The 25,153-nt window shown below is 51.2% G+C and overlaps 1 protein-coding gene across 1 annotated transcript; it reads left to right on the top strand.

Moving 5' to 3' along the window:
• The first annotated feature begins 16,008 nt into the window (after positions 1-16,008).
• On the top strand, positions 16,009-24,194 carry LOC136468747 (uncharacterized). The gene is made up of 4 exons (XM_066467200.1): positions 16,009-16,576; positions 17,416-17,574; positions 17,653-17,945; positions 23,901-24,194. The coding sequence occupies exons 1-4, from the start codon at positions 16,009-16,011 to the stop codon at positions 24,192-24,194; spliced, it is 1,314 nt and encodes a 437-aa protein (XP_066323297.1).
• The last annotated feature ends 959 nt before the right edge of the window (positions 24,195-25,153 follow it).

The raw sequence follows: 25,153 nt of genomic DNA, 5'->3' as shown, positions 1-25,153 counted from the left end.
AAAAAACCAATGCTTATGAAAATTATTAAAAATGTGAATTTATTGAATCTAGATAAACAGTTTCACCACAAGAAATCTAACCAGCTAAACTAGATACAAACATCACGAGACCTTGCTCATAATATAGTAACAAATTGACTCAAGTTCATAATATATAGTAACCAAGGTCAGCATTTTTCTTTTCTAATTCTATAATAATATGGTTTGTAGGCCTTTTCTCTTTCTTTTTTGACACGTGCTTGCATTGGTAGGCCTTGGTTACAAACATCACGAGACCTTGCTCACGTCCTCACATCGCCTGTTCCTATCATTGTCCAGCCTGTTCAGCAGGCCGTAAACGATCGTTGATTATTTACTGCTGACTGATTTGGTATGAGAGAAAAATATTATTTCAACTTATAATCCATGATCGTATACGAGCCAGCGAACAGGCTCGTCATCTGATGGTGATCTTCCGTGCGTGCTCACAAAATACACCGTCCTTGGTGAACAAAGCCCGGCAATTCTCGGGATAAGACATGACTCTGAGATGTTTGGTCAGCGGATGAAATCAGGTATCTCTAATTTTGTATCTCCCTTGCTCTGTATTCAGAGACCAGTTGGTTGGTTGATGCACATGACTGACGCCTCAATCCGTGCATCTATTTTGCATCGGCGTGCATGTACGAGTTTGAACAGATAATTTTTTTAATAATATATAATAGATTAACCAGCTAGCATATTTTTTATTCTCTTTGCTTAGATTTTCTACTACACAGGAGTAAGATTTACCAAAAGAGATGACAACGATTTACACTTTGGAAAGGAGGTACTAGTGCAGCTTTGGTGCCCGAATTTTTTACATTTTGGTTTTTTTTTTGAAAGTTTCTCACAAATAGACTCCCGGCGGAAAGAATTCAGAAAATAGACCCTTAGCTTGGCGTCATTGATGCTGGCGCCGAGCTAGGCGCCAGCGTCTCTGGCGCCGAGCTACTGGGCACGGTGAAAATGCCTGCCAGGGGGCGCCGGTCACTCTGGCGCCGAGCTCGGCGCCAGTCACTCTGGCGCCGAGCCTCCAGCCATTTAAAAGTGCATGCAGTGCAGTGGTGAGTAGTACATGCTTACTTTTAAAAGTGCATGCAGTGGCGCAGACTGACTCAGCGCATTCAACTCGACTTGAAGAGTCACATCAGAGTAGTACATTCAATGGGGACCGTGCAGCGCATGCAGGAGCTGCACTTCAACATATTCAGGTTTCATATAACTATATCACTCAGTTTCACCCACCCCAAGCAAGGACAGAAACGACAGGCCTAGTGCTATATTTGCACAATGTTAAAAGATGACACATACATTGTACAGTGAGATTAATAAAGTCACTCACTTGTTGTTCACTGTCCGCAACTGCTGCCTTTCAGCATCCATTGACCTTAAGGCCTCACTAGCCTGCTGACGAGCATGTTCCAGTTCCTGCTGTGCTGCTAATTGCAGAGAAGCAGCCTGCTCAACCTTCTGATTAACTTCATTAAACCGAGCTTCCAGGTCATCTTTTCCTGTAAATGTGTAGAAAAAAACACTAAAGATCAACTTCTTGTTTCAATAATTCAGTATATTCACGAAACATGAGAAACGGGCAGCAAAGAGTCGATTATACCACAACAATCGTTGAATCAAATTGTACTAGTTTATTCTCAAACTAATGTACACATAGGACAGCTAAAAAATTCCATATTTAGGGAGAGACCGAGGCATTTCAAGCTAAAGTGAAGATAGGACAGATCAAAAATTGGTTACTTCTTACCTTTTGTATATCTTGTATACGTTGTTTTGCACGCTTGTGAAGCCTCAGGAACTTGGTATCCAGCTCAACATATTTGTCGTCGCGTTCTTTTAGTTCCTTTTCCATTTTTTGTTCAGCCACATGCATGGAACTAATGATGAATTAGACTCTGAAACCAAAAAAAGGGGGGCAGCAAGGACTAGGTTGTATTACAGATTATAATGACATATGTCATGACCTCATAAATCTATTCCAGCTTTCAATTTTAGTTCTTATTATCTACTAAATATTTTTCTCTATATTTTATGTTGAAACTCTAGTGAGTTGCCGTTGCTTTTATTCAAAAATCTCATTTCTATTTTGTTAAATAAGTATATTATAGGTCCTAAAATGCGCTTTAGTTACTCAACAATATACAACTTGTTCGGCTGGGGCTGAAACGATCGTTTACGACCAAGCGAACAGGGCGATAGACAACTCTAGATATTGAATTTCTTCTATCGAATAACTTTGTGTGTATCAGTAATTTCTCCTTGGCACCTCTGCTGTTTGTGCCATGTTTGCTTTCCATTTTGCTTTTAGAAATCACGGATTATGTTGTTTCCTTAACTTTCAATCATATCCATTCTTATTTTTAGTAAGAGCAGAGGAATAAGACTGAAATCACTGAGATACGGACTTAAGACTGACCTTTGATGAAGTCCAATTTAAAACAGAGAGGGTAGATCATATTAGCATATTTAATTTCTCAGTGGTACAACTATCTTAGCCACCTACATTTCCCTGTACTGAGATGTAATTTACCCGTACAAGAAACAAATATACGCAAAAAAAAATAGGGGCTAGCTGATGTGACTCTTCAAGTAATTGAATGCGCTGCACCATTTGCTCCTCTGCATGCGCTGCACGGTCCTCATTGAATGTACTACTCTGATGTGACTCTTCAAGTCCAATTAAATACGATGTGTCAGTCTGCGCCACTGCATGCACTTTTAAAAGTCGGCATGTACTACTCGCCACTGCACTGCATGCACTTTTAAATGGCAGGAGGCTCGGCGCCAGAGTGACCGACGCCGAGCCCCCTGGCAGGCATTTTCACCGTGCCTAGCAGCTCGGCGTCAGAGACGCTGACGCCTAACTCGGCACCAGCATCAATGACGCTGAACTAAGGGTCCATTTTCTGAATTCTTTATGCCAGAGATTTATTTATGAGAAACTTTTTTTAAAAAAAAAGGGAGGGCCAAAATATAAAAAATTCGGCTCCGGTGCTGCCATCGAGCCGAATCTAACTGCCGGTCTTGTCAAAATCGATGTTGAAGTTGAGAGACCCACAAGGCCACAATACACCCACCTCCCTCGGTTCGATGTCCTCCGCGGTGTTCTTGGTTTGATGATCGAACGTCCAGCAAAGACCACAGTTCGGTTCGCTGCTCATTATATGGAGTACTGTACATCCGTTGGCCTCAATTCAATTCAAGCGTGCGGAAGACAAACACAAGCGAGAGCGACCCAACCGGAAGCATGGACCATGGCACAGACCGTAGTCCAGCGCACGGGAGCCCCGCGAATCGGAGCCGTGCCCGTGCAGTACCGGCGGCCCGCTTTGCCTGCGCACCCGGGCAACGGGTCGCTTCGCAGGCTGCCTGTACGTACGGCTGCCGGCCAGTGAATGCTGCCGCGTTCAAAAAACCACGGCCGGTTCCCCCTTCGCCGTCTCGGCCCGTTCACCGAAACTCGACGCTACCTAAAAGGAAGATTTTCTGTCACATCAAATTTACGGTACATGTATGGAGTACTAAATATTGACGAAATCAAAAACTAATTGCACAGTTTGGCTGTACTTTACGAGACGAACGTTTTGAGCCTAATTAGTCAACGATTGGACAATTATTACCAAATAAAAACAAATGCTACAGTACTACCGAATTCAGCCGGCCCGAATCTGACCGGAACTAAACGCGGCCCAAACGTCCTTGGCTGCGAGAACGAGAACGAGGACGAGGCTGCTGCTGCGCTGCACTTCGCCGGCTGCCGGCAGAATCCAGTTTCCACCGACAGCTAGCTCGTCGCCCAGAAACTGCAACGAGCGTGCGCGTGTTTAGTTCTAGAAGTTGGAATTTGGGGCTACTGTAGCATTTTTGTTTTTATTTGGCAATTAGTGTTCAAACATGGACTAATTAGGCTTAAAACGTTCGTCTCGCAATTTTCCACCAAACTGTGCAATTAGTTTTTTTTCGTCTACATTTAATACTCCATGCACAAGCCGCAAACATTCGATGTGATAGGTACTGTAGCACTTTTTGGGATTTTAGGGTAAAACTAAACACAGCCTATAAGAGATTCTCTATTCATTCACGGTGATATGTGCATACTGTATGGGCATCACCTGCTAGTCAGGATGACCACAAAAGCTTATTTTAAGCATGTCCCGAGTTAGCATGAGGAGGTATTTTTGTATCCGTTTGTACGTTAGCGGAGCCAAGATGAACACCTCAGGGGGCTAATCAATAAAGATTTAGAACAAATGTCGAAGATTAACGATGAAATCATATTTTTTCTACAGTAAATATAAAAGAAAATCACTCTCACAGGAGGGCCGCTGCCCCCTAGCCCCCCATGGATCCGCCACTGTGTTTATATCCACATAGCAATCAACTAAACATACTTTTTCCCCTCATACTATATAGATCTATTCAGCTAGGATAAACAGGTACAAAGTGTTGTGTTCATCAAGCGCGAGGTGGGCCCAATGGCAAGGGAGATATTCATACACTAGTACATACTAAATTCGTTTCAAATTATTATTTGTTTGACTTTTTTTTACCTCAAGTTTGACCACTCGTCTTATTCAAAAATTTATGTAAAATATCATTTCTTTTGCAGTGACTTATTGTATTAACAAAAGTTCTTCAAGAATGACTTAAATTTGACTATGTTTGCATAACTTTTTTGAATAAGATGAATGATCAAACTTGGAGTCAAAAAAAGTCAAATGAATTATAATTTGGAACGGAATGAGTACTCGTTTATTTTACAGGTCTTCCAAATACTTCCCAAAATGGTCTCTCTAGCCTAAAATAAACACACATACACTGGTAGAGAACATAGCTTTACTTCCGGTGGGAAACCCCCTCTAGTCCCGGTTCCCCACCCGGGAGCAAGCATCCGGGACTAAAGGAGGGTCCTTTAGTCCCGGGTCAGGAACCAGGACTAAAGGAGGACCTTTAGTCCCGGTGGGTAACACCAACCGGGACTAAAGGTGTCTCCTGATATGCTACGATGACCGGCACCCTTTAGTCCCGGTTGGTAATACGAACCGGGACTAAAGGTTTTTTTTTCTTTTCTTTTCATTTTTTATTTTCTTTTCAAAATAGGTTTTCGAAGTCGTATTGTACGTTGCTAATTATACATTTATACGCGCGTATAGTATGTTTCGGTTCAAGCACAATGAACGTATTAAATCACACAATTCAAGCATAGGAATATATATATATATATTAAAAAATCCGGCTATAGACTCTTGAATTGCTTTGATTTGGTCTTGCCGTATGACCTTTTCCTCCAACCATTGAGCCTACAGGTTTGAATTAAAGGAAAATAAATTAATATATGTACATATATATATATATATATAAAGACATAGTAACACAATCAATAATAATAATTAAATGAATATATAGTGTATTTTTAACGTACTTTGAGTCTCTATGTAGGAGTTCTTTGGGAGACCACCTTGATAAACTTACAAACATAGTAACCACAGTAGTTGTTCCCCTGTTCCTGCCTCAGACACCACTTTACGAGAAAAAGATTTGTCATCCAATCTGGTGATCCGGTGAAAGCTATATGTTTAATTAATAAAGATGATGCGATTTATGGGACTTACTTTCAAATGGATTACATTCAGTGGTGCTTTGCATTTTCTCATGTGTTGCTTCTCAATAAAGGTTTTCCAAACACTATCCAATAAAAAATTTGTCACATCATCAGATATAGTTAATCATCATGTTTGTGTGTATATATAGTTGCTAGAGATACCAAAATTATCTCTGGATAATATCTATCATATCTTGGTAGTCTTGTTGTGGTTTTCTCATCGAGTCATAGATTATCAAGTGACTTTTCACCAGATCGATGTCCATCAATATCCAGTGATTGCTGCATGTGTTTATAGGATATAACGCATAACACTCATTAATTAACTAGAATCAACATATGAGCCATTAAGGATGATCGACATTATTAACACTCACTTGAAGTTGTAGAGAAAGAGTATATCCTTCTTGTGGCGTTGGTTCACTAAGAAGTTCATGAGGTTACTCTCTGACTCAGACTTCCAATTAGTCTTTGGAGTAACTGGGTCTTTGAATACTATATGGGGATCAACAAAACTAATTTCATTACAGCCTTCCTTTCTGAGCTCTTTGTAAATCTGCATATATATAGTACTTGTTAGGATAATTTATATGCATATACACACATATGATGAGTTTAATAATAGATCGAAAGAATTATTACTTACAGGCAATAGCAGCTAATGATAACTTTGTCCAGAGAGGTCAGGTGGCATAGTTGATAAAATTCTGCAAAGTCAACATACATAACATCATCGTCACGGAACCAATGTTCGTCTCTAATTCTAACACCAACGCAGAAGTCTCCACCGGTAGACGCCTGCATGTACCACTTGTTTAGCAGGTACATTTGCGTCCCCATATCACATAAGGCTTGAGGGTTGTATAGACTCTGGCCTAGTACAGATTTTTTCTTCCAAATATCAACCTCCGCCGCACTCTCAATGTTTTCATCACCAAACATCTGGTAAAGGTCGAGACCAGTCTCATCAATAAATTTACCAAGGTGATCCAAATCGACATCCGAAGGTATGTTTGCCTGATGCATTAATCCTAAATTCGAACCATATTCATTACCAACAACTAGCGGGGGGACTGATTGGTGCGATTGTTGTCCGAGTTGTGCAACTCCTTTCCCTGCCCGCTTCTTTTTCTATGCCGCCTCAATTGACTTGGTGAGAGTGCGGTCATAGTCCGTTAACATTGATTTGAATGGCTTACGAGATTCCCGCTGTTGTTGCTGGTAAGAAGCCACCTTTTTTCTTAGAATATCTGGAGCTACGAAGAAGTACGGTTTCTTCGGGTTTCTCCTTGCTTCTTGATTTTTTTAAGTTTGTCATAGAATCTGGACATATCTTTTTTATATGCATCAGTTACTTCTTCCTTCTCTTTAGATATTATTTTAGGAATAGCCCTTGGTTTCACGGTGGCTTTCTTTACCGGCGGGGACTGGTTCTTCGTTTGCGGGGCTGGCTTCTTGCTAGTACTTGGCTTCTTGGTAGGCGGGGGCGGGGGAGGCGTTGGAGACCTCCTTGGAGGTGGTGGCAGTGGCGTTGGAGACCTCCTTGAAGGTGGCGGCTGCGGCGTTGGAGACCTCCTTAGAGATGGTGTGGATGCAGCCTCGCCTTCCAACACATTGTCATCGTACAGAGCACTATGATGATCTGGCGATTGAACAATTGGATTTAGGTTGGGGGAGGATCTGCTACAAAAAAGGAATGACATATTATTATGAGCAGATTGTTAATTATTTAAGCCAATATAAATTAATAATGTAGTATTTTCATCCACACCTATGGTGAGGTAGTTCAGGAGGAGGTGGAGGCGACATCCCAGGAATGATGATGTAGCGCTTGCGCCATAGAATGAATGTCTTCTCTGCTTCTCCTAAAGTCTTCTCGCCATCACCTCTAGGAATGTCAAGAGGCAAATCACTAAAACCTTTTTCAGCTTTATCTACCGAGATGGTAGCATATCCTTCTTGGATTATATTCCCATGAATCCTTGGTGTCTTGGTTCGGTCAATAGGATTAACAAGACCGATAGCCACCTTGATTGTGGAATTCCTCTTCGGAATGTGTAGCTCACATGATGTACAAGGTTCAGTGACATCATCCACAGGGAAGCGCAGTCCTGTGTCCCCTTGATTTGGTATCTCTGTGGAAGTACAGCTGCTTTTCAACTGAACAGATTGGCTAATGTTGATTCCTGGCTCTGATGTCTGCTTGCTTGCACTCACTGCTATTTGTACTTGCCTTCTGATTTCCTCCTACATTCTCACTTCAAGGTTTTTTTCCCGCTCCTGTGCTTCACGCACCGCTTCCTCCAACCTCTAGAGCCGCTGTGCCTCTTCTTCCTTCTTTCTCTGACGGCTTTTGTAGGAAGGTCTATCCTGAGGGAATCCATGCTCCCATGAGATACTTTCTTTGCCTCTAGTTCGGCCACTGTGTTCAATAGTCCCGATGGCGTGTGTCAGTTCATCCTACTCTCTGTTGGGCCTGAACACACCACTAGCAGTAGCTCTCTGAGCATAAAACAATCTTTCTGCTACTTCTTGCAGTCTTGCACCATAAACGCACTTTCCTATCTCCTGGTCCAGTGTTCCTCCATGAGCAAAAAACTAATTCTTTGCACGCTCTCCCCACTCGAGTGATTCTAGTGTGATACCCTTGGCAAGAAGGTCTGCTTCCATTTTGTTCCACTTCTTAATGGCAGTCGGGTAGCCACCTGATCCCAAGTTATGATGGTATGTCTTCTGTTGAGCATTACATTGGTTCTTTATCACCCGACTCACACCCTCTTCCGATGTCTTGTACTGTACAAACTCATTCCAATAGGGCCTCTGCTTTGAGATTAAGCCTGGTATAGTAAAATCCGGTGCTATGTTCTTCTTGACATACGTCGTGTATAGGTGTTTCTTCCAAGTCTAAAACTGGGTGGCCATCTTCTTCATTGCCCAATCCCTAACTTGCTCCTTCAATTCATCACCATCTATTATATCATCATAACCATCTGTTTGGAGCGTGAAATGTTCCAAGACATCATTCCAAATTAACGTCTTGTCACGATCGGAGATAAAACTGATATGAGGAGCATTGGTCTTTTTCTTCCATTCGCGGGTACTGATCGAGAGCCAATCCTGTACAAGGTAACCATAGTGGTGCACGAATTTTATTTTATTTGGCCCCCCGGTTCGCCTGTATCCACATTGAACTCCGAGATGATGAAGCGGCCCTCCAATGGCTTTTTGGGACCTTGAACATTTTTACTCTTCGTTGTAGTTGATGTCGATCCAGAGGGCTACAAAACATAAATATTATTTTTAATGTCATGAGCATACATAAGACATATAATAATATATATAGCTAATAATAAAAAATATATACTTGGCCAATATATTGTTGCTCATTTTGTTCAAGAGCTAAGTACTGACTCCCGTCATCTACATCCTCTTGCACGTTATTTTTAGCACCATCATCACCGGCAACTTGAGTGCTAGTGTTGATTAAATTCATCATCAACTCCTCCTCATCCATGTTCCTTGGGTCGGCCATCTAGCTTCAAAAAACAAAACCAATATATAGTACGTCAAATCTTTGCTTACAAGCGTAAAATCTATGAACAATATGCATTATTAAATCTTGCCCCTCAGTCACGGACACAATTCTAGGGCGGCGATGCTCCGCCGTATAAATCCTAAACCCTAAACGAGTAGGTTTTGGTGGGTGAAGGTTGGTTTGTATGATAAGAAGAATCAGGAAGCGAGTAGGTTTTGGTGGCGGTCCTACCTGAAACAAAAGGGGGGCATCGCTACGCATTAGGTTTTATTAAACGGAAAATAGCGAGCCTCGCCTGAAAGAAAGGGGGGCATCATTGCGCGTCAAGTTTCTAAGAACAATAAACGATGAGCCTCGCCTAAAAGAAAAGGGGGGCATTGCTGCAAACCAAAGTGACAACAAAATCGCACTGCATCCTGACCCGTCGAGTAAACAGCTCCAAATAATGTTTACAATGATTGGAACCCTCGAAGAGCTTCACAACAACACGCCAAATTTACAACAAATACAACAACACATGTTACATCAATAAAAAATAGACATCAAGTCGACCCTTGGCGTTGGAACTCCCAGACATCGGGAGCATCCTCTTCAAAACACACCTCGCATGCCATATCCCTCGCCATCTCCATAACTATATTTTCAAGCACACTCTCAACCACTTCATCTGCTACACCCTTCATAGACTCAGCTATATCATCCACAACCACCTGCAAACCCTCACCCTTGCCTAGCCCCTCGACCCTTACAATTGGCTCCCAAAGAACGGGTGCCACGGGAACCAAAGGCAAGTCACCTTCCAAAACCCTCGCGTGGTACATATGCCGATGGTCACACTTATCAAGCTCCAATGGCTCAGGCTTCGACACATTCAGCTCCCCCTCAGCATCCAGACTCAGGTGCCCTTGCCCAAAAATAAAGTCTATAACATCCTCATCATCAACATCGTCCAAAACACCCAAAGTAGACCCCAAACCAAAAAGCAAGCACTCGAACTGACGATTCGTAAGATCTACGTTCTGCCAAAACCTACTCGCTTCCTGATTCTTCTTATCATACAAACCAACCTTCACCCACCAAAAATGATTGAACAAGGGCAGCGGAACCCTAAACCCTAGGATGAACGAGGGCGGCGGTGCTCCGCCGTATAAACCCTAAACCTTAGGGCGAACGAGGGCGACGGTGCTCCGCCATATAAACCCTAGGGTGAACAAGGGCGGCGGTGCTCCGCCGTATACATAGAAACATATGGTGCTTATACATAGAAACGCATGGCGCTTATAGATGGCGCGTATACACTGGAATTTTTTTCTGTTTCTTTGGCGCTTTCTTTCTTATAATAGTTAGCGCGACAAAGAATAATGCCCGTCTGAACGCCGTGTGCGATGTGCCATGAGAATTAGTTAAGTATATCCAGTGAAGTGATTAGTACGTTTGGGTTTGTGATCGATACACACATTTGTTGACGTACGTACGTATGCAAATTTGAGGACCACCCGTTGATTGATGAAAGTTTTGTTTATTACCACAATTATTAATTTGGTACATAATAATTAATGAACTAAAGGAGGTATGTACTTGTCAGTGTTTCGGACCGGGGGTCATCAACCAACCAGTGAATTTGAACTACGTGCTCCCAATTCCGGATGGTGATGCAAAGAGACACAAGGTTTATACTGGTTCAGGCAATCGATGCCCTACGTCCAGTCTGAGAGATCGATCTTGTATTCCTCGCACTGAAGTGCTTGTAGTAGGGGGTTACAAGCTAGGGGAGAGAGGGAGCTAGTCCTAGGTCTTGGCAAGGTGTCGCGTAGGCCGCTTGAGACGTTGCTCTCAGGCGTCTGGGGCATGTGCGTGCGTGTGTGTGTGTTACTAGGTGTTCTTCTTTGTCCTCCCCCTCCCTAAGTGGCCCAAGTCCTCTCCTTTTATAGTTGAAGGGAGGTCAAGGACAGTACATGTGTTAACTATGCGGCGTCGTGCCAATAGGGGCGGCAGGTCTGAGTCCTATGGCCTGTTCCTATGGCGGCGTGGTCATCGAAGTGGTCCGTCCTGGGAGTACTGGGCGGCGTGCTAGTCCCAGCCGATCCTGTGCATCGTGAGAGCCTTGGGACTGCCTCGGGACAGGTGCGGCGGTGGATGTGAAAACCACTGTGGATGGACTGTGCGCGAGGCCGAGGCTTGGTCGGTGCCGAGGCTACACCGCAATGGGGGGTCTCGGCGGGCACGAACCCCAAGATAGCCGAGACCTTAGTGCACAGTGCCGAGGCCCCAAGTAGGCGGCTGATCTGGTGCGTCGGCTTGGAGGCGGTGATGACCCAGGCCAAGTTGTTCGTGTGATGTTGTTTTCAAGGCGGGGATTGTGGGACACAGTGTAGTATGGGCGCTGATCGTGGGCACAGCGTTAGAACATAGTGGCCGGTACTCCCCGCCGTGCCCTATCCCAACCGGTATGGCGCTGATGTGACCTCAGGTCCCGTTGGCCATTCCGTGGCATCGAGCCCACGTCCAGCGGATATTGCAGGAGTGGTTGAAGTATTAATGAGACACAACGTGCTATCGAGAAGATCGGTCGAGGTGGGAGGGGGACGATGGGCCACGGACGAACCGGCCTCGAGCGATATGGAGAATGAGGCCTCGCGCGAGATGGAGATCAGACTCCCTACCGAGGCCTTCCATGGGGAGCCTCGCGTGAGGAGAAGATCATGTTCCCTGCCGAGGCCTCCTGTGGAGAGCCTCGCGTGAGGCGGAGATCACGTCCAGACATCGAGACCTCCTATGCGAGGCTCGAGGCAAAGCGGAGGGCCTGGTGGGCTCGGACGTGGCGGGTGAGGGGCCCACGGCTTACCTTCTTGCTTTGTTTCTTGATGGGACTTAAGTGACTTCTTTGACGTTCGCTCGGGGTACCCCGTTCTATGGTACCTGACAGTAGCCCCCGAGCCTCCGGGGGAGTGCGTGCACTCTCCCGGAGGGTTTGCCGAGACTTGGTTTGTCCCCACACCGTAGGAATTGGGTTTTGTTTCTTGAGGTTCCGGTGGGTGCGCGTGAGCACACCCGCCGGGTGTAGCCCCCAAGGCCCTGGTGGAGTGGAGTTACTCCTCTAGGGGCTTTTTTCATTTTCATGTTTGAGCGAGTGGTTTTTATCGCATTTGCCGAGCCCATAATCGCAAGTTCGGGTTGTGGGGGTCTCGGCGAGGCTGTAGAAAGAGCCCTCTAGCCTCCGCACAGAGCAAGAGGTTCATCAGGGGTTCCCCTAACTTTGGGTATGACCCTCATGCTTCCTTTTGCTCAGAAGAAGGGGTGGAATGTGCTAGGCTACCCTCGATGGGCACGAGCATGGGCACTTCCGGTGAGCTTTTATCGGGTGAGTCCGAGTGGAGGCCCGTACCCCGTTTGCTAGGGGACGGCTAGCGGTCCAGAGATGCACTCCAAGAGTACCAGAGGGTTTCTCTAGTGGGTGTCGAGGCCGTTCGCTGGGCCTCGGTGGCTCGGTGCCTCCCTACAGTGGGATCCCATTCGGAGACTTCCCTGCCGTCTCGGACATGACTTAGGACGCCCCGAGCGAATGTTCGCTCAAGCCTAGGCCATTCATAGGCTCGCCCCAAAGTCGTCCCTGACTCTGTTGCCCTAGGGCGGCTATCGAAACCTCTTGGAGGCCCAGCCTTCGAACCCCTGGACCGTAATGGGCTCGGTGCCCTTTATCGTGTTTTTTAATTAAACCTCTAGCGTGGGCTGGGACCGTTTGTCTTGGTCTTGGGTGCAAGAAGAGCCCTTGAGCCTCCGCCTAGAGCAAGAGGGCGGTCGAGGGTCCCCTGACTTTTTCATCCGACCCTCACATATTCTTTTCGTTTGGACGGAGGATTTGTTTACCGAGCCCATTCTGGTCTCGGCAAGGTTGCACGAAGAGCCCCTAGCCTCTACGTGGAGTGAGAGGGCCGTCAGGAGTTCCCTTGACTTTTTATATGCCCCTCACGCATGAGGGTTTGTTTGCTGAGGCCCCTTTTGGTGTGAGCCTGGGTTGTGGAGTCTCGGCGTATTTGCAGGAAGAGCCCCCTAGCCTCTGCATAGGGTGAGAGGGCTGTCAGGAGCTCCCCTATCTTTTTGTATGACCCTCACACTTCCTTTTCGCTCGGAAGGAGGGTTTGTTTTGCCGAGCCCCTTTGAGTGCGAGCCAGGGTCGCTGGGTCTCGGCAAGGTTGCAGGAAGAGCCCCTTAGCCTCTGCGTAGAGCGAGAAGGCCGTTGGGGGTTCCCCTGACTTTTTGTGCGACCCTCACGCTTCCTTTTCGCTCGGAAGGAGGGGTGGAATGTGCCTCACTACCCTCGATGGGTATGAGTGGTGGCACTTCTGGTGAGCTGTTATCGGGTAGTCCGAGTGGAGGCCCATACCCCGTTCGCTAAGGGACGGCTAGCGGTCCAAAGACACACTCCAAGAGTACCAGAGGATTTCTCTAGTGGGTGCCGAGGCCATTCGCTGGGCCTCGGTGGCTCGGTGCCTCCCTACGGTGGGATCCCATTCGGAGACTTTCCTCTGGTCTTGGACACGACTTTGGGCGTCCCAAGCGTTTCGCTTGCTTGGGCCTCGGCCCCGTATAGGCTTGCCTGCAGTCGTCCCTGACTCTGTTATCCTAGGGCAGCTATCGAAACCCTTTGGGGCCTAGCCTTCGAACCCCTGGATCATAATAGGCTCAGAGCCTAGTTCCTTCATACGAAAGGAATAGGCCGCGAGGAATATCTTCCTCATTGGCTCAGCAACGGGTGGCGCGCCTTTTGAGGCGGTTTCCTAGGGAGATGAAATGATGCCTGCTGCCGTAGTGGCCGAGCGTGGCATGGTGGATGGGACATAACTGTCCTCGCATTTAATGCGGGAGACGTGGGCGCGTGGGCCGACAAAATTGGCTCATGGTTAACTGCGCCGTATTGGGGGGAAAATCTCCCCGATTTCATCGCCCATTCGTTTCGCCTCCTCCCTGCATAAATATCCGAAGAGTCTTGCCCCTCCTCGTCTTACCTTGCCTACATTAGCACCGCCTCCGCCGAGCCATCGCTAGAGCAGCGGGTGCCGAGAAGAAGAGGAGAGAAGAGCGAGCCTAGGGAGAAAGCGAGAAAAAAGCAAGAGCGTGGGAGAGAGAGAAAAAACTCACCGCCGCACCCGATTCCTCCATCACACCCATGGCCGGCGACATCGTCGTTGTCGAGGCGGACCCCTGGGACCCGTCGGACGTCACCGAGGAGATGCTTCAGTCGCTTGTCGATGGTGGACTCCTTCGCCCGGTGATAGACCCCACTAGGCCAGAGTGGATTGCTCCGTACGGCGAGCCAGAGCCGAGGCCTCACGACGGCTACATCATGAGCTTCATCTCCTTTCACGAGCGTGGCCTCGGTGTCCCGGTGGACCAGTTCATGCAGGCGCTCCCGCACTACTATGGCGTGGAGCTCCACAACTTCAATCCCAATTCCATCGCTCAGGCGGCTATCTTCGTTGTCGTCTGCGAGGGGTATTTGGGGATTGCTCCCTATTGGGAGTTGTGGCTCCACCTATTCCGGGCGGGGCATACTACTAAGCCGATGGGCACGTCGGGTAAGAGGAAGGCGATGAGGGCCGGCGACTGCACTCTCCAAGTGCGTCAGGACCGCCTGCACCTCTATATCCTAGCCCAACTCGCGTCCTCCAATCGCCGGTGGTACACGAGTTGGTTCTAGCTCCGCAACAACGACGGAGGACTTCCCCCTTACACTAGGCGGATTGTGGAGAGTTGCCTGGAGAGAAGGAAGTACAGCATCCCGAAGGACGACCAGCCCAAGCTGCAGCCGCTTCTGGATGGGTTGGCGAGGCTGCGGGGCCATGGTCTTACCGTGGCTGTGGTCTTGGCTACCTTCCACCGCCAGAGGGTGCTGCCGTTGATGGCTCGGCGCCGGCGGCTATTCGAGATGAAGCCGGGTGAGTCCATTGAGGGCACCCGGATGTCCTCCTCTACCCTTTCTGACGAGGAAATCCTTCGTCGGGTGGGGGAGATGGTAGAGGCGAAGCTGAGGGGCGGCAACTTGACCCCTATCGTGATGTGGCTGTCACGGGGGTTCCTTTCGCTGGTAAGTCGCATGCCGCTGTAGCCTCCGAGCCTCCTTAATCTCCCCTTACCCCTTGTTTCCTTATGCGCGTCCGTCGTTCCTGTAGGGGATGAGGGACGTGTGCTCCTCTCCTCTGCCCATTCCCGAGGATGCAAGGTGGCGGGCGATCAACCACGTGCACGCCGACGCGTAGAAAAAACGGAAAGACGCCAAGGCGGCGAAGCGCACGAAGCAACTCCTCGCGCGCGAGGAGCTGGATAAGCGCTGCCGTCAACAAAGGAAGGAGGGTCTCCTACTGGAGGAATCCCCGTCGACGTCGCTATCGATGGAGGCCTCGGACGGGGATGACGGGGGCGAGGTGAGGCGAGGTCCCCTGGACCACCTTCCTAACGTAGTGGAGGTGGTGCCCGAGGTGTTGGCAAGTAGCCCGACACTCCCAGGAGGAGGAGGGGAAGCGGACCCGGGGTCGGTGGTTGCCGGCTTCGGGGCCGAGGCCGACACGCCCGAGGCGTGGGTGTTGGGCAAACGTGCCGTCAGCCCGCTGCAGAGGACCAAAGGGGCGCCGGGGTCCATCAAGGACTGACTGGCGCCGATGGATACGGAGGCGATGCCTCTGCCACTGCCTCCGCCGTTGCGGACGAGGTTTGCCGTGGCGAAGCGGTTGCCGCCCCGTTCAAGGTAAGTGTATTTTTGGCAGGGTCATAGTGCCTTCCGTTCACTTTTTTGGTCTCGCACTGACCCTGTAGGTTATTTTTCTTTAGTTGGAAGCGGCCTATGGATGAGCTCCCCTTGGTGCCCCTTAAGGCGCTTAAGGCGAGCCCCGGCTCCTCCGCCCACTGGGTGGCGGAGGCACAAGCCGCTATCCAACGCGGCGCGGTGTCAGCGAGGGTCGGCCTGAAGGAGCCGGCCGCCCAAGGAGGGGCTACCGAGGCAGCCCCTACACAGACGAGGGAGGGAGCACTTCTGCCCCGCGGGGGCGAGGCTCACGAGTCGGATGGGGCCATCGCGCCCTTGGTTACCAAGGCCCCTGGGGTCTCTGAGGCTGAGGCGACGGAGGATAGGGCACCCAAGACCACCGAGACCACAGTGGCCGCGGTTAGTGCTTCTACGTTCTCCGAGGCCACGATAGCGGAGGTTGGAGCCCCCGAGGCCACTGCGGCCGTCGTAATGGCGGCGAGGCCGTCTGTCCAGGAGGCGGAGATGAAGGCGGTAGAGGCCTCGGTGATGCCCTTGGTTCAGGGGCTACCGCTGTTGCGAGAGAGCACCTGGGAGGCTGAGGTCTATCCGATCTCCTCCGACGATACTTCCCGGGCGCGAGAGGCGGTCGACGCCGAGGATGCCGGTGCTGTGGAACAGCCAGCGCCAGTCTTGGACGAGGGAAGCTCGACCCTCGTGTGGGCATGACCCGAGCCTCGTGGGTGGGATCGCCCGCGAGTACTGTGGCGGAGCCAGGATGACCTTGAGGGGGAGCCTCTGTTCGCCCTTGAGGACACAGCCGAGGGCAGGCGATGGGGCACCTTTGAGCAATACCGCCAGCTAGCAGAGCGGTCGCTACGGATGGCTCTGTCCGTGGTGGCCGACAAACTGCCCAGAGTCACCCAGGTTCACGTTTTCCTTTTTTGCGCGACGTTGTCTTTTTCTAGTTTTGTTACAATCAATGACCCTTGTTCTGCTTCCCCAGGAGCTCGAGACCCGGTCGCTTGGGAAGTCGGTCTTTCTCCGGTGGGAGAGGGGCATCTAGGACCAGCTTTAGCGGCAGAAGGGCCTTCTTGCCAACGCCAATGAGCTCCTATCGGCGCGGAGCGCGGAGGTAGAGGACCTCCGCCTTCGTTGTGCCGACGCGAAGGTTGAGGCGGCCATGGTCCAGACGCAACTCGCCCCTCTGGCGGCGTGGGTTAAGGAGTTGGAGGAGGAGCTCACTTGCACGGTCAGCGACCGGGATGCCTTCAGGGGTCGAGCCGTTGAAGCTACGGCCTCGGCCGCGGCTCACATGGGGTAGCTGGGGGCGGAATAGAGGGCGCACCAGCTGACGAAAGGTGCCTTGGATGAGGCCCTTGCTGCAGCTGAGGCCTCGTGGACTAAGGCTGTAATTTGGAGGGGGACGGTCGAGGGTGAGTTCTAGTCCCCCCATTTTGTTTTCTTTTCCTTGTGTTCGCTCCCTAACTCTCTTGTGTGATGCAGAGCTAGGGAGCGAAGCTTCCAGGGCAGCCGAGGCTTCTCGGGTCGAGGCTCAGCGCTTGAAGGAGGAGGCTGAGGCTTCCAGGGCCAAGGCCCTGCGCTGGAAGGAGAAAACCGAGGCCTGTCAGGCCAAGACCCGACGCTGGGAGCTGAAGGCCAAGGGTGAGTTCCGTGGGTTTCTGCCCCTAACTTAGGTTGTTTTTTCCCTCGCTCGACCTTATTCCATTTTCCACGGTGCAGAGTCAGAGGCGGAGGTTACTCGGGCCGCTGAGGCTTCCAACACGGTGCAGACAGTGCTCGAGACCAAGATCGGGGAGCACGAGGCGCTGAAGCATGCTGCTCTTTTCGCCTGCGAGGCCCTGGAGGTTGAAGGGGTTCAGTCAGGCAGCTCCCTAGGGAGCCGTTTGATCGCGCTGAGCAACCAGATGCGCGAGCGACTCCGAGGAGCGCTGCACACGGGTGTCAAGCACGCGCTGGCTGTTATCTCTTCTCACTACGTCGGCGTCGACCTCTCGGCCATCAGTGATGGGTATGTCCTGCCTGATGATGACGATGAGGCTGACGCGGCGGTCACGAAGCTGATGGAGGCGGCGGAAGGCCCTGGCATGGCACTGGCGACGCTCTTTGAAGAGGAGGTGGTTCCTCCCCTACCACCCGCCGGTGTTGAAGGCCCTGAGTCTTGATCTGGACCCTAGGGGCTTATGTAAAAATAGAGTAGGAGTTATTTTTGCATCATAATGCTTGTGGCCATCGAGGCCTTTATTTCTGAAGTATTTGTGTTTCTTAGTTGTTTTCTTATGTTTCTGAGCCTTTGCCCTCTGTTGCTCCTGATCAGATTTCGTTTGAAAAACACCCCCTTGGGGCCTAAGCCGTCCCTTGGGCGAGAGGTAGTGAGGGAGTGCCGTAGCTCGAAGGCATAGGCCGTCTCGTGGCTCTACCAGCCTCTTGCTTAGGAAATAGACCTTGGTCTGAGGAGTTTTTACAACTGATTCGTCAGAGCCTGCTAGAGTCTTGGTGTAGGAATTTTTGTGAAAAACAACTGAAGAATGGTGCGTGGGACCTAGGGGGGAGTCCCCCATTTAGCCCCTGAGGGAGGCTTGGTTCTGCCGAGGTAGAGCCGAGTCTCCCTTGCCGTGTTATCGAGTTGCCGAGACCTACGATGGGCTCGGAGGGTTTCTCGAAAAATTAGACCAACTAAAGAACGCTTTTTAATTATATTTCGAGAAACGACATATACAAGGCTTGGAAATTTAGGGATAAAAGCGACATAGCTGTTCTATGTTCCAAGTGTTGGTGAAGACCTCGCCCTTCTCGTTGGCCAGCTTGTAGGTCCCGGGCTTCAGTACTTGGGCGATGATGTACGGTCCTTCCCATGGCGGGGTCAGCTTGTGGCGGCCCTTGTTGCTCTGTGCTAGCCTCAACACCAGGTCGCCTATCTTCAAGTCTCGACCTCGGACGCATCGAGCCTGATAGTGCCATAGGCTCTGCTGGTATTTGGCCAAGTGTAGTAGCGCGACGTCTCGGGCTTCCTCCAGTTGATCGAGGGCGTCCTCTCGGGTGGTGCGGTTACTTTGTTTGTTATAGGCTTGAAGCCTCAGGGAACCATATTCCAAGTCGGTGGGGAGGATGGCCTCGGCCCCATAGACCAGGAAGAAAGGCGTGAATCCCGTGGCTCGGCTTGGAGTGTTCCTCAGGCTCCAGATGACCGATGGGAGTTCGGCGAGCCATTTCTTGCCAAACTTTTTCAACCGGTTGTGAATCCTTGGCTTGAGGCCTTGTAGGATCATGCCGTTGGCACGCTCTACTTGGCCGTTGGTCCTTGGGTGTCCTATGGCCGACCAGGCCACACGGATGTGGTGGTTGTCGCAAAATGTCAGGAACTTTTTGCCGGTGAACTATGTCCCGTTGTCGGTGATGATGGTGTTGGGGACCCCAAACCTGTGGATAATGTCAGTGAAGAACAGTACCGCCTGCTCGGATTTGATTCGATTGATCGGGTGAGCCTCGATCCATTTGGAGAACTTGTCGATTGATACCAGTAGATGGGTATAGCCCGACCATGTCTAGCCCCCACACGGCGAATGGCCATGTGATGGGGATGGTTTGCAGGGCCAGGGCTGGGAGATGCATCTACCGAGCATAGTACTAGCATCCTTTGCAGGAGCGTACTAGCTTGGTAGCGTCGGCGACCGTCGTCGGCCAGTAGAACCCTTGGCGGAAAGCATTCCCTACAAGCGTCCGAGGCGTCGCATGGTGCCCGCAGGCGCCTACGTGCAAGTCCCAAAGCAGGGCTTGGCCCGCCTCGGCAGTGATACATCATTGGAGGACACCTGAGGGACTTTGCCTATACAATTCGTCATTGTAGAGGGCGTAGGTCTTGGCTCGGTGCGCAAGCCGTCGTGCTTCGGTTCTGTCATCAGGAAGCTCCCCCCGCTCAAGCCAATCGAGGAACGGGATTCGCTAATCCATGTCCTGATCAGTCTATAGAGGCTTGGTGTTGACTTCTATGACCTCGGGCTTGGTCGAGGGGGTCTCGGTAGCAGAGGGGGCATCGAGCCTTGCCATGGGTTCCATAGGTGGGCCCTCCTCTGTTGTCGAGGTGTAGTCAATGGAAGGCTTGTGGAGGTCTCTGGCGAAGACGTTCGGGGGGACCGGGGCCTGTGCCGAGGCCATCTTTGCCAGCTCATCGACGGCCTCATTGTATTTCCGTGCGACATGGTTTAGTTCGAGGCCGTCGAACTTGTCTTCTAGGCGACATACCAATTTGCAGTAAGCCTCCATTTTGGGGTCGAGACAATTTGACTCCTTCATCACTTGATCTATGACGAGCCGTGAGTCGCCTCGGACGTCAAGGCGCCGTGCCCCAAGTTCGATGGCGACTTGTAAACCATTGATGAGTGCCTCGTACTCTGCCACATTGTTGGAGGCAGCGAAGTGGAGCCGCACCATGTAGCGCATGTGTACTCCGAGGGGCGAAATGAAGAGCAGACCCGCGCCTACCCCGGTCTTCATCAGGGATCCGTCGAAGTACAGGGTCCAGCACTTCGTCCAAATTTGAGCAGGTGGCAGTTGGGTGTGTGTCCACTCGGCCACAAAATCAGCCAAGACCTGAGACTTGATCGCTTTTCGAGGCGCAAAAGTCAAGGTTTCCCCCATAAGCTCGATGGCCCACTTGGCTATCCTGCTTGAGGCCTCCCGGTTATGAACTATCTCGCCCAGGGGGAAAGATGATACCACAGTCACTGGGTGTGACTCGAAGTAGTGATGCAATTTGCGCCGGGACAGGACCACAGCGTAGACCAACTTTTGGATGTGAGCGTAGCGTGCTTTGGTCTCAGAGAGCACCTTGCTGATGAAATAAATAGGACATTGGGTGGGTAGAGCATGCCCCTCTTCCTACCTCTCTACCACTATGGCGGCGCTGACCACTTGGGTCGTTGCGGCGACGTAGAGCAGGAGGGCCTCGTCCCTAGCCAGGGGTACCAGGACGGGAGGATTTGTGAGCAACCTCTTGAGTCTATCGAGGGCTTCCTCGGCCTTGAGGGTCCAAGAAAAACGCTCGGATTTTCTCAAGAGTCAGTACAGAGGCAAACCTTTTTCGCCGAGGCACGAGATGAAGCGGCTTAGGGCCACAAGGCATCCCATGACCCTCTGTACTCCCTTGAGGTCTCTGATTGGTCCCATGCTAGTTATGGCTGAGACTTTCTCTAGGTTGGCTTCGATGCCGCGTTCTGAGACTATGAACCCCAAGAGCATGCCTCGGGGGACCCTAAACACACACTTCTCAGGATTGAGCTTGATGCCCTTCTCTCTAAGGCATTTGAAGGTTATCCTCAAGTCGTCGATGAGATCCTCAGCTTTTCTGGTCTTGACCATGATGTCGTCTACGTAGGCCTCGACGGTCCACCCAATGTTGTCGCCAAAGACCTGGGTCATGCACCGCTGGTACGTGGCACCTGTGTTTCTGAGGCCGAAAGGCATAGTCATGTAGCAGTACATGCCAAATGGTGTGATGAAAGAAGTCGCGAGCTGGTCTGACTCTTTCATCTTGATTTGATGGTAACCAGAATACACATCAAGGAAAGACAAGGTCTCGCACCCTGCAGTGGAATCAACGATTTGATCGATTCGGGGTAATGGAAAGGGGACTTTTGGACAGGCTTTGTTCAAATCAGTGTAGTCTACGCACATTCTCCATTTCCCATTTTTCTTCTTGACTAACACGGGGTTAGCCAACCACTCCGGGTGGGACACTTCTTTGATGAATCCGGCCGTCAAGAGTTTCTGTATCTCCTCACCGATGGCCCTACGCTTTTCCTCGTCGAAGCGGTGCAGGCGTTGCCTCGCCGGTCTAGATCTGGCCCGGATGTCTAGGGCATGCTCAACAACCTCCCTCGGTATGCTCGGCATGTCTGAGGGACTCCATGCGAATATGTCGGCGTTCACACAGAGAAAGTCGATGAGCACGGCTTCCTATTTGATATCGAGGGTGGCACTGATCCTCAGCGCTCGGTCGTCGGGGTAGGCAGGGTCGACCGGGACAAGTTTGATGGCTTCTGTGGGCTCGAACGCCCCCGCACGATGCTTGGAGTCAGGCGCCTCGCCACTGAGTTGGTCGAGGTGGGTGATGAGGGTCTCGGCCTCTGTAAGAGCCTCGGCATACTCGATGCACTCAACGTCGCAGTCGTATGCATGTTCGTACGTGGACTCAATCGTGATGATACCGCTGGGGCCTGGCATCTTGAGCTTGAGGTAGGTATAGTTGAGGACTACCATGAACTTGGCATAGCACGGCCGCCCCAGGATGGCGTGGTAGGCCCCCCAAACCCGACTACCTCGAAGGTCAGGACTTCCTTGTGGTAGTTGGAGGGAGTGCCAAAACAGACGGGAAGGTCGATGCGCCCGATGGGTCGCGTGCGCTTCCCTGGCACGATGCCGTGGAAGGGGGCGATGTCGCCTTGGAGCCTCGACCGGTCGATCTCCAAGAGCTCCAGGGTATTGACATAGAGGATGTTGAGGCCGCTGCCTCCGTCCATCAGCACCTTGGAGAGTCGGGTGTTACCGATGATCGGGTCGACAACCAGCGGGTACTGCCCAGGATTTGGAACATGGTCAGGGTGGTCATCTCGATTGAAGGTGATCGCCTCTTGAGACCAGTCGAGGTACTGGGGGGTGGCCACCTTGATCGAGAAGACTTCTCGGCATTCCCTCTTGCGCTACCGTGCTGTAAGGCACGCCGAGGGCCCACCGAAGATCATGAAGGCGTTGCGTACCTCGGGGAACCCGTCGTCCTTGTCTTCGTCCCGGTCGCCGACGCCCTTCTGCTTGGCGTCATTGTTGGGGAGCCCGAGCCTGGCGTAGTAATGTCGTAGCATGGAGCAATCCTCGAGGGCGTGCTTGACCGGGCCTTGGTGATAAGGGCATGGTTTCTTGAGCATGTCATCGAAAGGCCTAGGGCCTTTGGGGCCTCAGGGATTCTTGCGTTCTACGGCCCCGACCAGATCAGCCTCCAGGACCTCCTGCTTCCCTAGGCGCCCCTTTTTCTTTCTCTTGGGGAGGTAGGAGGCCGAGGCCTCGGGGGCCTCGTCCCTTCGTTTTCCCTTGGTGTCGCTGTCGGGGAAGATGGCTCCGACAGCCTCCTCGCCCGAGGCGAAGTTGGTGGTGATGTCGAGGAGCGCAGCAGCGGTGCGCGGCATGTTTTGACCAAACTCCCGAACCAGGTCTCGGTAGGTGGTGCCGGAGAGGAAAGCCTGGATGATCTCCGAGTCGCCGACGCTGGGCAACTCGGTGCACTGTTTGGAGAAGCGCCGGATGAAGTCTCAGAGAGACTCGTCCGGCTTCTGACGACAGCTTTTAAGGTCCTAGGAATTCCTAGGGCGCACGTATGTGCCTTGGAAGTTCTCGACGAAGATCCTAACCAAGTCGTGCCAGTCGTGGATTTGTGAGAGAGGAAGGTGCTCGAGCCAGGCTCGCACTGAGTCTAACAAGAGCAAGGGGAGGTTGCGGATGATGAGCAGGTCATCATCCATGCCACCTAGCTGGCAGGCCAGGCGGTAATCGGTAAGCCAGAGTTCGGGGTTGGTCTTGCCGCTATATTTTGCGAGATTGGCTAGTTGCCGAAACTGGGCCGAGAAAAGGGCAGCGCAGATGGCCCTGCTGAAGACCCGAGGGCCTAGCGGTTCAGGAGAAGGACTGCGGTCCTCCTCGCTGTCGTAGCGACCGCCTCGGTGTGGGTGGTAGCCCCGAGCGGGCCCCTCGTTGTCGTGGCGTCGTCACCTGCTGACCACCTCATGGTCTCCCTGCACCTCGCGTCGATTGCCGAGGCGGTCCAGAAGCACGGGGACCCTATGGGCTATCGGCGCTTGGTCAGGCTTGGGACGAGCTAAGGCTTCCCTGTCCTACCGAGGCGGTGCCGCGGGTAGGTTTGAGACGCCCCCGTGATGTCGGGAGGCGGAACTCTCGGCCTGCTGAACTGCGACGGTCTCTAGGAGATCCCGGAGCTCGCCGCGGACCCGCCGCCCTTCCATGGTAGAAGGATCAAGCATTGCGCGGACCAGCATTACCGTAGCCGCGACGTTCTGGCTAGCGCAATTGAAGACTGGGGGTTGCTCACTCCCTTCGTTGTCATGGATGCAATGATGCACATCGCGGGCCCTTCGTCGGGCTCCCCCACCTTCACCATGACCTCACTGTTCCTGTTCGAGAGTGTCTCGAAGCTGCTGCAGCAGGAGTTGGTCTTGTTCGACCTTAGCCTAGAGCTCATGGAGTTGTTCCAGGTCTAGGCATTGAGGTCACGCGAGGGCGGGGGTCTTGTTTCGTGCGGCCGGTAGGACAATGCGTGGAGGTGTGGCAGCGCCTGTACCTGGGCGAAGCGGGGAATGGCTACCTGCCCCCTCATCCTCCTTGCCCGCTCTCGGCATCCCGAGCCCGACGTGAAAACACTCACGAGTGGGGTCGTAGATGCCTTCGTCGTCGTCGTTGGAGTAGCCTAAGCAGTAGTCGCTCACGGCCAAGAACTGGCGCATAGCCCCAGGGTCGTGGAGTTCGGAGAAATCCGCTCCGGGCCATGCCTCATCCTCCTCCGAGGAGTCGGCGTGGGTGTTTAGGTCGAGAATGAAGCGCTGGCGATGTTCTGAGGGATCCTCATGAGCGGCCGTGTAAGCGTAGGTGTAGGAGGCAGCGGCATTTCTCAACCCAAAGGGGTATGGGGATGGTGCTGTCGCCGGACTCTGCTCCGCCGGGATCGGCTCCTCGGGGAGTGGTGGAGCGGAGTGAAAGTGCATCTAGCCCTTTAGTGGGTTTTGGATGATTGAATGACAACGTGATTAAAGGACTAACCCGTTTGCTAAGTGTGAACAGGTAATAGGTTATCTCATAGGTACTTAATGAAAACCAAAATGATGTGTTGTTGAATAAACAATCTAGTTCAAGCACAAGACAACAATGCAAATGGAATTCATGTGAAGGCTTATTTCTTGTGGGATTTCCATGTACTATGTGAAAGCAAGCTCATGATTATTAGTTAATGAGACATGAGGGATTGCATATGGAATGGTCTCATATTTGAAGCTTGCTAAATTAAAATGAAAAAGATAACAATACATATGAATGGATGATTCAACACAAGATGTGACTTGATGGCTTGAGATGGTGAAGATAGCAAGGAAAGGCTTCGAGGTACTAAGCAAGGGTGAAGGGCAAGCGACGGCTTGGCGGCCGAAGAACCTAGCTAGGGTGAAGA

This window comes from Miscanthus floridulus, chromosome 8 (genome assembly GCF_019320115.1).
Source record: "Miscanthus floridulus cultivar M001 chromosome 8, ASM1932011v1, whole genome shotgun sequence".
NCBI lineage: Eukaryota > Viridiplantae > Streptophyta > Magnoliopsida > Poales > Poaceae > Miscanthus > Miscanthus floridulus.
This window is presented reverse-complemented; position numbering and strand designations above follow the sequence as displayed.

Excerpts from the sequence above, each read along its gene's own strand:
- LOC136468747 (XM_066467200.1), top strand. The coding sequence starts at position 16,009 with ATGGATGAGCTCCCCTTGGTGCCCCTTAAGGCGCTTAAGGCGAGCCCC. Across the intron at positions 16,577-17,415 it reads GGTCGACGCCGAGGATGCCG|AGCTAGGGAGCGAAGCTTCC; the intron begins GTGCTGTGGAAC and ends TGTGTGATGCAG. Across the intron at positions 17,575-17,652 it reads CTGGGAGCTGAAGGCCAAGG|AGTCAGAGGCGGAGGTTACT; the intron begins GTGAGTTCCGTG and ends TCCACGGTGCAG.